The sequence below is a fragment of the Carassius carassius genome, chromosome 2 (assembly GCF_963082965.1).
Source record: "Carassius carassius chromosome 2, fCarCar2.1, whole genome shotgun sequence".
Taxonomy (NCBI): domain Eukaryota; kingdom Metazoa; phylum Chordata; class Actinopteri; order Cypriniformes; family Cyprinidae; genus Carassius; species Carassius carassius.
Genome location: NC_081756.1, coordinates 8743723 through 8758296, shown reverse-complemented (window position 1 = coordinate 8758296; position 14574 = coordinate 8743723). Strand labels below are relative to the sequence as shown.

At 34.9% G+C, this 14574-nt stretch overlaps 1 protein-coding gene across 1 annotated transcript; it reads right to left on the bottom strand.

Moving 5' to 3' along the window:
- Positions 1-282: 282 nt before the first annotated feature.
- On the bottom strand, positions 283-12814 carry LOC132101569 (monoacylglycerol lipase ABHD2-like). Its single transcript, XM_059506624.1, has 9 exons — positions 12575-12814; positions 8433-8608; positions 7133-7300; positions 6218-6401; positions 3820-3912; positions 3439-3540; positions 2442-2511; positions 2265-2349; positions 283-838 (listed from the first exon to the last, which is right to left on the bottom strand). Exons 1-9 carry the CDS (start codon positions 12781-12783, stop codon positions 624-626), a joined length of 1302 nt encoding a protein of 433 aa, XP_059362607.1. The 5' UTR covers positions 12784-12814; the 3' UTR covers positions 283-623.
- Positions 12815-14574: the final 1760 nt, after the last annotated feature.

Below are 14574 nucleotides of genomic sequence, written 5' to 3'. Positions count from 1 at the left end.
AGTAAAATCTGTGTGCCGCTTTAATAAGCCAGCTGGGTGAATCTCACAAAACTGGTCAAAAACATGTCTAGGTTATATTTCAATCCAAAAACCAATGAAAGGAGTTCTTTTAGATATCAACGAACAACTGAAAATTTACCAAAAATTACCAAAGGAAAAAAAAAAGAAAAGGGGGAAAAATGTGCTTACATTAATGCTGAATATCTGACTTGTCTCAAAAATAGTCTTCCTTTTGTTCACGCAAAATATTATCTTTCAATATTTTCCCAAAAAATTATTTTTGTGAGATTCACCCAGCTCTGCCAGATCTTGTTTTAGCAGTGATAAACTTTCAGCTTTCAGTGTCCTAGTTCGAGAGCGAGAGATACTGATTTTCTCTTAACTACAAACTACAGTAAATCTAAAACGCCGCCTTCGCTACACGGGTTCTTTGATTGTATTTTGGTCATCGAGTGGCATTGTTTCCTCCCTTGGAAAGTCGTTACGATTTATGTAGGTGATAAACCGTGATAAAAAGAGAGAAACAAATATTCCCACTGACAGTGAATGCTTGGAGTTGGTGGTCCGACCCCTCGTGTGCATGGTGAAAATGTCCCGTGGAGGTGAAACGGAGACAGGATCGGTTAGGATTTACTGTCTTGGCATTTGGTTTCGATGGAATGGGCGCCTTGACTTAGGCACGGGGGTTTCTGTTTCTCCCACTGGCAGATGGTATTTGCGTAGCCCACGATGACCTTGTCCATCCAGGTGAGGGGATGAGGGAACAGCACTGCGCCCTCGAAGAAACCCAGATGTCCCCCGTGCAGCGTCAGAGCGAAGATCACGTTTTCTTTCTTTTCTGGAAGGTGAAGAAATAAACCAACCAATTTTAGAATTGCATAACTCAAATACACCCATTATAGAAGTGCGTTTCTAGCACTGAATTAAAAAAAAAATACAGGTAATTGCAACTTTTTCCTCTTACTAATCTGACTTTTTTTCTATAACTGTTAACTCACAATTCTGACTCCTTTTCTCTGGATCGTGAGATACGAACTTGGAGTTATTAAGTCCAATTCTGAGGGGGAGTTTTTTCTCAGATATGCAAGTTTATATTTTAAAAATTCGGATTTTATAACTCACAATTGTGAATGCATTCAACTAGTGTTTGTTATTAAAAGTAAAACTAACATTTTTTTTTGTTGTCTGAAATAAAGCTGGACTAAAGCTACCAAATGAACTAAAAAAAAAAAAAAAAAAAAAGATATAAAAATAAAAAGTTACATAAAAAAAAAAAACATTCTAAAAATACAGAAACTAATACAAATGTCAAAGCACATTAAAAATAAAAAATAAAAATTCCAACAGTATAAAAAGCACTAAAATGACACTGCATTCAGCCAGTTACTATCAGGGCTGAAGAGGGAAGTTAATTACTTGCTTACTGTTATTGATCTGATAGCGGTGCAAATATATACTGAGAACTACATCAAGATCTACCATTTTTACTATTGCAAAATATATTGTCACACCGCCAAGCCTTGGTCTATTGCATCAGATTGCTACACTTCCTTTAAAGAAGTCATGCTTGTAAACCTTTACAACAATACTGAGCCCCATCACACTAACATAAAAAACCCTTCAGGTCTCCACCGCACACTACATGCTGACGTCCTGACACACTGTGTTTTAATACTCCCCCAGTGCTGACCATTAGAGTCATACAGTTTGTCATTATGACTCATATATATATATTTATATAGTATGTTTAAACAAACAAGAGATCTCATGAATGTCACATGCATGTCTAGTTGGGTCTCTGGAGGAATTATGGGTGTTTCTGGCACATGAGGTCATTGTCTAATTAAAGATCAGTGTGGAAATAGACTGAAGGCGTGCTGAAGTGGTAGGAGAAGCCGTGAGAAAAGACTACAAGAAAAATACAGCCAAAAAAGGTTTCAAATGGAAAAAAGTACTATTAGGTGATGTGTTTAAGGCAAGCAACACTTTCACTATTGCGCATACTTAAGGTTAGAAATCCGAACAAACTCCAGCCATGCAGCTCCATGCAATCACGTACCAGTTTATGCATTCAGGTATTTTAATTATTTCATTAAAAATAGTCATTGATTTATTTATTTCAGTCCATTACTTTATGATCTTTTTCATAAATAATAGATGGTGTCACTGTCAAGCACCACCAAGCAGCATTTAGTTAAAAATGATCAGTTTGTATAATGCACTCCCCGTCTCTTTTAGATTGCTTTTTAAATCCGATGCTGTACCTGCGAGTGTGCGAGGGATGGTGAGCAGTGAGTTGTGCACGAGCGGATCGTCACCAGAGTTCACCAGCAGAAGAGGCACATTTATCTGCAACACAGAGAGAGGAACTGGAGTCATAAACAGGATGCCACCACATAGTATTTCCTTATTTCACTAAATAGCATTATTATTTTACTCACATTATGAATGTAATGAACACAGCTCTCCTTCTCGTAGTACTCCTTCAGAGAGTTGTGCCCATGGAATTTTCTAGAAAACAAATTGACAACTTGCTATACTAGGAATATACTGCCTACTAACGTACATCATGTGGACACCTTTCTGCTGAAATAGCATGTAAAAAGCCATTCCCATATTTTTTTATTTATTAAGTACATTTCCATAAGACATGACCTTTGGAAAACACTTTATTTTAAAGTGTCCTTGTTACTATTCTAATAACAATTAATTATGCATAAATACATGCAAGTAACCCTAATCCTAACCATATAGTAAGTCCATGTAGTTAATTAATATTACTCAGTACTTAAATGGATAATTACATTGTGACAAGGACACCTTGAATTAAAGTGAAACTTGACTTTTTTTTTCCATCTGTTAAATATTTATTTATTTATTAAGTTAATGCATCGTTCATTCTGACTTCATGTCAGTTACAGGGTAATTATCATTAACTAGCATCATAAAAAAAACAGAAATTAAATGCATGTTAACTGAAGTAAAACAAAATAAAATATTTTGTTTCAGCCAATTGCCAAAATAACATTTCTAATTGTATTAGTTTAACTAAATAAAAAGAAAACAAAAATTAATTAAAAAAAAAAAATATATATATATATATAGACATTTTATAGCCACTTAATGAATTCAAAATATTACTATCATACTGATTTAATACTGTTAAATAATAAGTCGCTGCATTAAAAAATGCTAATGACTGTAACCTTATTTGTAAAGTGTTGCCATTTTCTTATTAGACTGCAGCAACAGCTTTTATTGTGATTGCAATGGCTGCAGTAACTCTGGTATTTCATAACAGCACTAAATCTTTGACAAGGTTGAAGGAAGACCGATTTTCAGAGAGCATGGCTTAAAACTAGTGAATACTATTTGTTCACTGGGTGTTTTATTACGAATCTCAAGTCACAAACCATGTAGCAATTTCCCTGCACTCACCTCATGATGTTGTCATCGATCTGCATAAGAGATGTGGCAGTGTAAAGCCGGCTCAGATCCGTGTCCACCATTTTAGTGGAGCCCACTCCGAATAACACGCTCCTGTTGAACCACAACACAACATTCAGCTGAATCTGTTAAACTGACAGCTCAGTGGTTTGATTTATATCCTCTTACCACCCAGAAGAGAGTAAATCTATCTTGTTTTTGTGTCATCAGAGACAACACTACTGTCAGTTATTCTGAGATCTCCTAATGGTTTGATCGCAAAAGAAGTCATGAGCTCAAAACAGAACAGTTTCAGAAGAAGAGTGGATATCACAGCCAGCCGCTCGACACGTCTGTCAGATTCACGCTGAGTGAGGACGAGATCAGCTGTACCTGTGAGACAAAATGATCTTCTTCATGTTGTCGGCCATCAGGAAGTTATAGAAACGACGGCACTGGTCCCACTGCAGAAACGTCTCCTGAGCCCTGAAACACACACACACACACACACACCACAGAATGAGTTTTCAATGCTATTAACACTACGTAAAATTCTGTCTTTCATATTTTTATTATTTGTAATGTTATGAAGATATATATATATATATATATATATATATATATATATATATATATATATATATAAATAAATAAATAAAAATATATATATATATATATATATATATATATATATATATATATATATATATATATATACCCACACACACACACACACATATATATATATATATTTATTTATATTTATTTATTTAATAAATATATCTAGAGAGAGAGAGAGAGAGAGAGAGAGAGAGAGAGAGAGAGAGAGAGAGAGAGAGAGAGAGAGAGAGAGAGAGAGAGAGAGAGAGAGAGAGAGAGAGAGAGAGAGAGAGAGAGAGAGAGAGAGAGAGAGAGAGAGAGAGTCATGCATTGCAAAAAAGTTTTTAGGGGCAGAGAGAAAATGGCCATGAAAAACTAAATTAATGTATATGTTAAAATATAAAAAATATAAAAAGTATAACATGCATAAGCACTTTAATATCATTTCCATCCAGCTAAATTCATAAGGTGCATTAAAGGGGATCTTGAATATAATAATCTGTCAGATAATCAGGCTGAGGAGATCAGCCGAGGTATTATAGACACAGTAATCCTGTCTGAAGGCAGAGCTGGACTGTTCGACAGCACGCTGATGCCGGTGCCAAGTGTGTCGACCTGCTGCCGAAAACCCCAGCAGAGACAACAGAAGACAACAACAAGGTGTGGCTTCAGAGTCACTGCATTCCAGAGCTGCTTCTGCACTGAAACCCTCATCACATGCTGATTCACTGATGTCAGGCTGAGCTGGTCCCATGTTTAGTGGGAAGAGCTGTTGCTCTGGCTGCTATTTAGTCTTGACATGTCAACACTGACATCTTTACAGCCAGTGTGCAAAGTGTGCAATCACTTTTTTTTGGCTCTGCCGGATAAGTCAAATCAGATTTACATATCTCAAAAACTTATCTACTGTACAATAAACTAATATATGATGACAGTACTTTGGCATTGGTCTAGCCTGTATACAGACTGATATTGAATGCTTATTACATAGAGCTCATTAGATAGGCCTACTGTTGCTATAGTTAACTCTTCAGGTTCACTCTTCACGACTTGGTGAAGTTAAAATTAACCAGACGGAGTTTTTAGATAAACCATTAAAATATTTGAGGTCAGTAAGTTGTTTTTATTTTTTGGAAGAAGTCTACAAACGGTTAGGCATTCAAATGTTTATGTAAGACATCAATCTGTGCAGCTCTGATGGAGGACCGTATTGAAAAAGTCGATAAATGACTGATATCAGCATCCTAGGTTTCAAGCTTTAGAACTTTTGTTACTCTACACTTCCATTCAAATGTTTGGGATCAGAAGGATGTTTTTTTTTTAATGTTTTTAAAATAAGTGTCTTGAATGAAAAATCATTATTCTATTTGAATATATGTTAAAATGTAATTTATATCTTAAAGCTTAATCTTCAGCATCATTATTCCAGTCTTCAGTGTCACATGATCCATCAGAAATCATTCTAATATGTTGATTTGCTGCTCTAGAAACATTAATTATCATTAACAATAATAATATTATCAATGATGCAGAACAGTTTATTTTTGTGGAAACCATGATTTTTTTTTCAGCATTCTCTGATGAATAGAAAGTTGGAAATATAAATCTTCTGTAACATATTATAAATGTCTTTAATGTCACTTTTGATCAATGTAACGCGTCTTGCCGAATAAAAATAAATATATAAAAAATGTTTGAATTGCATATAACTTTTGTAGCCAAATGAAATTGAAATTGAAGCGCACCTTATTGACTTTGTTGAAATAGAGGTGCTTCACACATTTGACTTCCTTTGGGAGGATTTAAACATGACCTAGAAATTCGCCAACTTTTTATGCTTTACCATTAGAGAAGCACTATTTTAGCTTACAGAGATATGCTTATACAAATGTACAAACAGAGTGTGTTTACTTTGCACGAGTTTCATGCAACATGCAAATGTCAAGTGGAGGAAGCAGGTGGACTTCTGTGCCTTTTATAATCACTAACTGCAATAAACACACTGTCAGTTCTTATCTGGAGTACAGGTGGAGTCCACTGACAGTAGTGACGAAATGGTCCATCTTCTACCCAAAGCAACCTGGCAACATTCTTTATTTGGGCAGTACGCCCAACCCTTCATGGATCTGTCCCACACCCTCAGGAGCTACATCAGGTATCATGTATTCTGTCTGAGAACAGAGCGGCTCACCTTAGTGCACTGTAGCCCTGGCACACGCTCACACAGCACAGAACCCGCTCCTGGTTGGTACGGTTCTCTCCCAGGAACTTGCACACGATATTCCCCCCCAGACTGAAGCCCACCACGATAAGTTTGGTCTGGAGATACGTCTTTTTGATGAAGCCCACCATTGCTGCAAACTCCCATGTACAGCCTGTGGAGAGAAACAAACAAAAAAACCTTCATTTTGCCACTATCTACAACAAAATATGAAGTTGACTAGTCACAAAAACTGACCTGTTTAGCATTATAAAATTAAGATTTACATCTATAAAATCTGATAAAATAAAATCTGCTAGAATAAACTTAAATTAATAAAAAAATAAATAAAATTAAGGCAAACAGCACAGATTTATGTATTGACAGTAAATCTATGGCTTTAGGATTGCAAAGGAATTAGAAAAAGGCCAAAAATATAACTTAAAATATGACCAAGCATATTATTTGCACAATTCTCAAACACAATACAAGTTCTAATTCATATTAAATCTGATAAAATATAAAACCTGATAAAATAAACAATAGCATCTGATAAAATAAAACCAGATTAAATTAAAAAGGTATTAAAAGGTTAAAATAAAATAAAAACTACAATAAATAAAGACTTAAAGACTAAAATACATTTTTCTAAAATAAACTAAAGCAGACAGCAAACATCACAGTATTGATTGCACAAATGTATGTATAGGATCGCAAAAGTGGAATTAGGAATGACAAACATTTAAATTATGACCAAAATTAAATAAAAAAAATTTACTGCAATAAAAAGACAGGCTTGCATGGATAGCTGCTTTATTCAATGAACTGTAAAGTGTCTGATTCATTCACCATTTCCCTCTAGAAATATGAAGTTTCCTGAATGAACACTTTTGCATTGTCTCGTACCGTAGGTGAACATGCGAGGGGAGGTAAGCTCAATGTTCGGCAAGGCCCCGAGGTGATTGAGCACAGCACAGCGGTAGCCCTGTTTCTGTGAATAATCCACGAACGTGCGGATATAGTGCTTCTCACTGTGGTTCCCAATGCCAGGACAGATGACCATGGTGACGTCCTCTGTCAAACCAACACAAAATATTACAGCACTTGCGATGGAAGCTATTTCACATCTAGACAAATATATGCAAATGTATGCGGACAAATGTTTGAGTTGCACAACATTATCATACTGTTTAGCTTTTCTTTTCCAGATAATATGTCACAATATTACCTCAGAGCAAACAAATGCAAAATACACTGAATAACAACTACATAGCTGCTGCAAAAATTCACTTTCAAATGCATTGACATTGTAATGACACAGTTGCATGTATTTATTTTACAATTACATTTTTTGTATAGTACTTTGTTCATTTTTCCTTCTGTGCTGTTTTTATATCAAAATCAGCTCTTAAAAACATTTGTTAATCCAAATTATTAAAATGTCATAATTGCCACTAATAATTGTCATTTTAAATGTGACCTCTTTCTTTAAACCTTTTTTTTTTTTTTAAATGGAAAATTCAGTCTTACACAAAAAGGTACGGAAGCTTGTTTCTGCCACAGATTTAATAAATAAATAAAATATATATATATATATATATATAGCAAATACGAGTTTCTCTCACAATTCAGACTTTTTCAGAATTTTGATTCTTGAAATTCAGATTTTTATCCCACCCTGAATTCTACATGATTCTTTTTTTTTTTTCACCATGGAATAAGAAAATAAAAAAAGCTATTTGTGAGTTTATATATTAAACTATATATATTAAACTTAAATTTAAAATTAAATTAATAAATTTAAATACAACTTAAATAATATAAACTTAAATATAAATGTAATATTTATATATTAAACTAGATCTACATCTACAGTTTATATCTCACACCTGCGATAAAAAAGGTCTGATTTTTAAGATATAAAATTTACGAGAATAATGAATTGCAAAATAAAAAGTCGCAATTATCTTTATTACATTTTTATCCCATGTTGGAAATAAGCTTCCGTGAAAAGGTCACCTGACCTAGATAAGTTCGTCACAAAGATAAGCATTGCTGTAATTAATACCTCTTCTCCAGTATGATGATGAAGCAAACTATTTATATGTCACTTCCTCTTTGATCCTGAATACTAGACTCTCATTTATCAGGAGTGTAGTGTTACGGTCCTGCTCAAGCTAAATAAACCCAACTACGTGGCACTGACCTCCGGACTGATGACCCGCCAGCGGTTCAAAGAGGTCAAAGGTTGCCGTGGCTCCGTCCTGCATGGGCAGATATTTGCGTAGACCGAACGGGTGTGGTGCACTGACCCGACCCAACTTTCCATAGAGGGCCGTCTGCAGATGACCACTTTTACCCCATAGTAGAGGAGGAATGTACCTAGAATATGACACACAATCTCAGATTTATACAGTGTTCCATGATTTGTCCTAAAAATGTACTTCAAAAAGACCCATTTGAAAATACTGAAGAAGCCTGTAGTTGGCTCAGATGAGAATTGTTCAAAAACATACATGAGGTCACATAAGGGTCATCAGGCTTTGATTTTGATCGTTTTTAATTGGAAAATTACTCATGAAGCAAAACACTGAAAAATTAACCACACAGGGAGAGGGAGAGGAAAAATAAAAACAAAAAGTGTTTTTTTTTTTTTTCTTTTTTAATCATCGTCACGATTGGCATATAATGCATTGAGGGTTGCTAAAGTTAACAGATGTTACTAATAAATATACCAATCTCTGTGAAAAATTAAACAAAATGATAATGCTGCCATCTTTCTAAAGTTATTGACTTCTCCCGTAATTTGGCTCCAAATCTCCAATAGCCATTTTGACCTCCTACAAAACAGTGAATTACTCCGTATATATTCATTCATGGCATTTCATATTTTGGCTTTTATCACGATTTATGTTCATTTAAAATAATGCTTCTAGGTTCACGTTTCATCTAAATGAAACATACAGAGTGTGCATATTTTTCTGATGTTTATGAACCAGTAGTGTAGCGGCCCACATTTTAGCAGTTCCCCAGGTTTGTCTCTGGGTCAAGTCACATTACTGCTGACTCCATGCATCATCGCACTGGTGCACGCTGCTGTTGTGTAATAGCCCTGCCTACCAATTAGACTTTAACCAATTACACACTGACCCTTCGCTAAGCTTGTGGGTTGCTCAGTCTCATAGGAATGAACTGAACATTAGACATTACTAGACACTGAAGCCCAAACATTGGAACAAACACTGATAGTAAGAAGTATATTAGAATGATTTCTGAAGGATCATGTGACACTGAAGACTGGAGGAATGATGCAATTAAACAGTTAAAATTATTTTAATCAATCTAACAATTTTAATTAATATTTCACAATGCTACAGATTTGACTAATTTTGATCAAATAAATGCAGCCTTGATGAGAGTAAAAGACTTATTTCAAAAGCATGAAAACAAACAGATGGCAACACATCAATATTACCTAGTTTATAACTGTTAATTTACATTTTTTTAAAAGGACACAGATTAACATGCATCTTATTTTGCTTTCACACTCATTTTATTATGGAAAATTTCTGTAAAATGCATATTGCACTTCTACATACGCTCATTCAAGGATAAAAATCAGTTTTTAAGTTGTGAGAGACATTTTATTTAGAAACTAATTCTTGATTATTTAAGATTAAACAGAAAATGCTTCTTGAACTGTTCTTTAATCTGTTTAGTGCTTTCACTATTTTGATAAGTAACATACTACAATATCACTGTGTGAAGACACAACTTTCTAGAATATCGCAGTGAGATTTATACCTTTCTGAAATATCATCACTCGAGACCCAACTTTGAATCAGTATCAGTACGAGGCAAAATTCTAGCACATCACTGTTTGAAGACAAAACTTCCTAGAATATGGAGACTTTTCGCTGTTTTGAGAGATTCAAATTCTAGAATACTACTGTTCAGGGATGCAACTTTATTCTGACATGGTTAACTTCTCAGAACATCACTATTTTGAGCTGTTAACATTCCATGACGTTCTCTTTCACTGGCAACTGCCTAATCAACTTGTCCACCTCTGCTCTGCTAACTAAAGGCATCCAGACCACATAAAGAATGCTCGTTTGCACAAAGTGAGCCAGCAGTAAACAAAATTCCCTTCTCAAGGTCACTGGGATCTACTGCACACCTCCTGAAGTATTACATAACATGCTCTCACGATATAGCCTCAAGCATCGCTACATAACCGCTGACTATTATATGTGATTATCCCTAAAATACCGGTTATGAGACGCTAGCAATGAAAGCCGGGCTGGTTTAATCTGCTCACAATGACACGGTCAAATGAGACGAGGAAAGGATCAGCACAGAGAGCTTTACCAGAAAGAAACGAGTCATTTGAGGTGAGCGGACTTCAGAAAACCCTAGAGCAGATAAATTAAGCAACACACACATCAACACAATCCAGACTCGCTTTAAATAACCAGGTGCATCTCTGGAATGTTGACAATGTTGAAGCGTCACTTAACGAACAACAGAACGAACTAGAAACAGGCTTTCTTTGTTCCTTGTACTGCATCTTTGACTGAGCTGCAGTCATACGCAAGCATCAAAGATGAAAGAACTAAACGACAAGGAAGCATGCAGCGGTGCAGCCACGTTGGCGTGACACGCCTAAAAATGTTCCAAAGTCCAGACCCACAATGCAACATCACAGGCCTGAGTGACTAATATCAATGCTTGACTAAATAACCTCTAGATCTACAAAGTCTGAACGCTCCGAAACGCTTGTTTTCTCAAAAGGCGTTTAACTGGAAAATCCTCCGGGATAATAAACATGGGAAAAGTTCATAGTGCCACCGAGGAGATAAGGATAAGTACGGACAATGGGCTGAGTTTTGTCCACTGATCTCTTTGCACCTAGTGAAGTAGCTGTACTGGAAAATAATGATTGCATAACCAGCCGGGAGTCACTCTGAATTACAAAAAACACCCACCAGCGCTGTGCAACGGACATATGCGATGCATATCGCAACCACTGAGGTCAATGTGTGCAGATGACAGGTTTCTTATTTTAACTGCAGATTGTGATCTAATACAACAAAATGGACGTGGAGTTGAAACAAAGAATAACAATGGCTTGATAAATTTGCCATTTAAGTGTATTACACACTATACAATGGCAGTGGAGGTATACAAACATTTCTGTAGATTACTGGAAAGGCACGCTTTGTCTTGGCTTCAAGCGTAAATGGTATATTAACCATAAGTTGTTAACTTACAGCTAAAAATAAACCCTTGATGCATCACCTCACTGTTCTCATAAACTGTTGTGGTGTAATTTAAGCATGAAAATGACTGCATTTCATGAGAAATGTTTGTATACTAAACACCTTCCAAAAATGTCTGATGGAACTGAAAATTCTATCTCACGAAAGCATTGATCGGCATGCATTTTACATTTAAAGCACACTGCAGCAAACAGACTGTATGGTTTATTTCACTGATAAAATGACCTTATTGAGTTTTAATGCTTAAACTTTGTGTTTGAGAGCGATGGTAAACACGGTGCTGTGGTAATGAAACCTTACCAAAAAATGTGATTTCTGATATTTACAAACTTCCTTCAGAAGTGTCTTAACTGCAGCTGAACCACAACCGAACTCATGCAACATTACTCATTCTGTGTGAGGAACAATGTTGTCTTCTCTTTTCCCTACTTTGTATCATAGTTTAGGTGGTTACACCTTCATAAAAAAATAAAATTAAAAAAAGTACTGTATTATAGACTAAAACTATTTTTAAATTGTTTTGCTAATTGAAATAAAGCTGAAATAGTGAAATATAAATGTTAAAACTAAAAAAGAATAAAGAAATGCTACAGTTTAGGCTTTAAAAGTTATAAAACTGAAAAAAAGAAATAAAAGTGTTGACAAAATTACAAAATTAAAATTATGAAAAAATTACAATTTATACAGAATATAAATAATAACAAACCGTGGTACAGATTACAATATTCATATAGCATGGCTTTTACATGGTAGTCTAAAGTAATTCAGAGAACACTGGTTTTATTTTAATACATGCCCAAAACAATCATGGCATTAATAAAGCTTAAAATAACTGTTAAATATAGATTTTCTGTTTTCTATTTCAATATATTTTAAAATATAGTTTATTCCTATAATGACAAAGCTGAATTTTCAGCATCATTACTCCAGTTTCCTTAGGAAATTATGCATGCTTTAGACTCAGCAACTATGTGCTTAAATCAGCGCAGCTTCAGGAACAGAGATGTGGTTTACTCCGTAGACACGGTAAGTGCAGTGAAATGATCATCTAAAGAGTCGCACTCACTCTTTGGTCAGAATAGGACAGGACTTGAGCAGGAAGAGGTTAAGTGCTGTATCCTGGTAAGTGAGGTCCGGCGGAGCGGTGGGACTTTTCAAGTTTAGACACCGGACGATGACGTAGAGAACTGTGGCCACCGCCGCCAACTTCATGCCGTCAAACATTGCTGGCATCTCCGGCGCCACCGTGTACACCTCCGATTCATGAGGGTTCATATCTGCGCTGATAATAAACAATAACAGATGACTAGAACCTAGAATTGTTTGTTTGGTTGTGTTTGACGCCATGTCAGCTTCTGTGGCAATTTTCAAGGTGAGAAAAATTAAGCATTAACAAGCATGAATACAGGCACAATAAAGCATAAACAAGGAAATCAAGAAGGAAATACAAAGTGTGATCTGACACCAGAAACTGATGTAATCACTTACTTCGTAAGTTAGAGGTGTTCTCGTATTCTCTGACGAACACTGAGGATGTTATGGGTGTGGACTGTAGCTCACAGTGATCTGGTCAATTTCTTTGAGGAAGGGAAAAAAGGAAGGATTACACGTATCAGAAACAAAAAGAGGAGATAAGGTTGATTACGTATACTATCAGTGTCAAGTTGAGTAACAAGCCCATGTTAATTACGTAACTACCAGCTCTCTGCATTTTAAATGAATATTCCCACCCAATGTTTATATTCTGTGTCAACTCAACTCGAGGTCCCCGGCTCAAACTGACGATTTTGTTAATAGTTTTTCTGGTGAAAGAAATACCTAAATTAAGAAGAAAGCCAAAATATTAAATGTCATCGATGTATTTTTTCTGAATAATCCACTATTTTGTAGAGGGGGGTCAAAATGAGAACTTCACCTGGGATTTCAAGAAAAGTGTTTAGAAAGATGAGAGTATCATTGTGTAATTTTCCCACAGAGATTGGTAGGTCTATTAGCAATATCTGTCTGTTTTTTTCCTTTTTAAAAGAAAAGAGAATCATCTTTATGCAAAATTAATCACATTTGGTTTTTGACCACTGGAAGCGTGTACAATTTACTTCAGGAGTCATAATGAAACTGCAATATCTCTGGAAATGAACCATACGGGGCTTTAAAAATGAAGAAACCAAAAGAAAAGTTTGTTAAGACCCAACATCTCAAAAGCCATTAAGATTTCTTTAAAAGCTCTTAAGTTACAGGAATGCAAACTTTGGAGAAAAAACGTTTAAATGGTCACCATTGGCACATAATAAAACAAAGATTGCTGAAGTCAACAGATTCTAGTAACAGACCTACCAATCTCTGTGCAAAAATAAGATTATATGGAATAACAATAATCATTATATGGAAAAGAGCAGTAAACATGTAATACATATAATGAAAGTGAATGGTGACTACAGCTCAGGGTTATAATAGTTAACTAGAACTCAAACTAAAACCATTTAAACATTTTTATTATTCAAAATAATAGAAACTTTAACTGAGGTAACATAAAATGTGCGTGTATGTGTATATATATAAGGCCTATAAACACACACATATTTCAGCTAGTTGCCAAGACGAAAATTCTTATTTTCATTTAGGTTAACTTTATGTACTAAAGTATCTTAACTAGAAATGAATAAAAAAAAAACTATACAGACTATAAAAACCTTACCTAGATAAAAACCAGAACGGAAACTATAAAAATAAAACCTTATTTAAAATATTTAGAAAAATTATAATAGCATCACAATGATACTAAAATAACTCAGCCGTGGGTGTCAAGCAAGATTTGAGCTGATTATTGGCTTTAATCTCATTATATGTCTTCAAAAGATATTCTACAGGTCTGAAAGACATCAATGACTCACTCTCCTAAAATGATCCGGACCCACTTTATATTAAGTGACCTTAACTACTATGTACTTACATTTTAATTAATAATTTAGTACAATGTACTTATTGTGTACATACATGTTTTTACATTGTACTTATATTTAAAAAAAACTACATGTAATTACATCTGTATTTAATTTCTGTAATTAC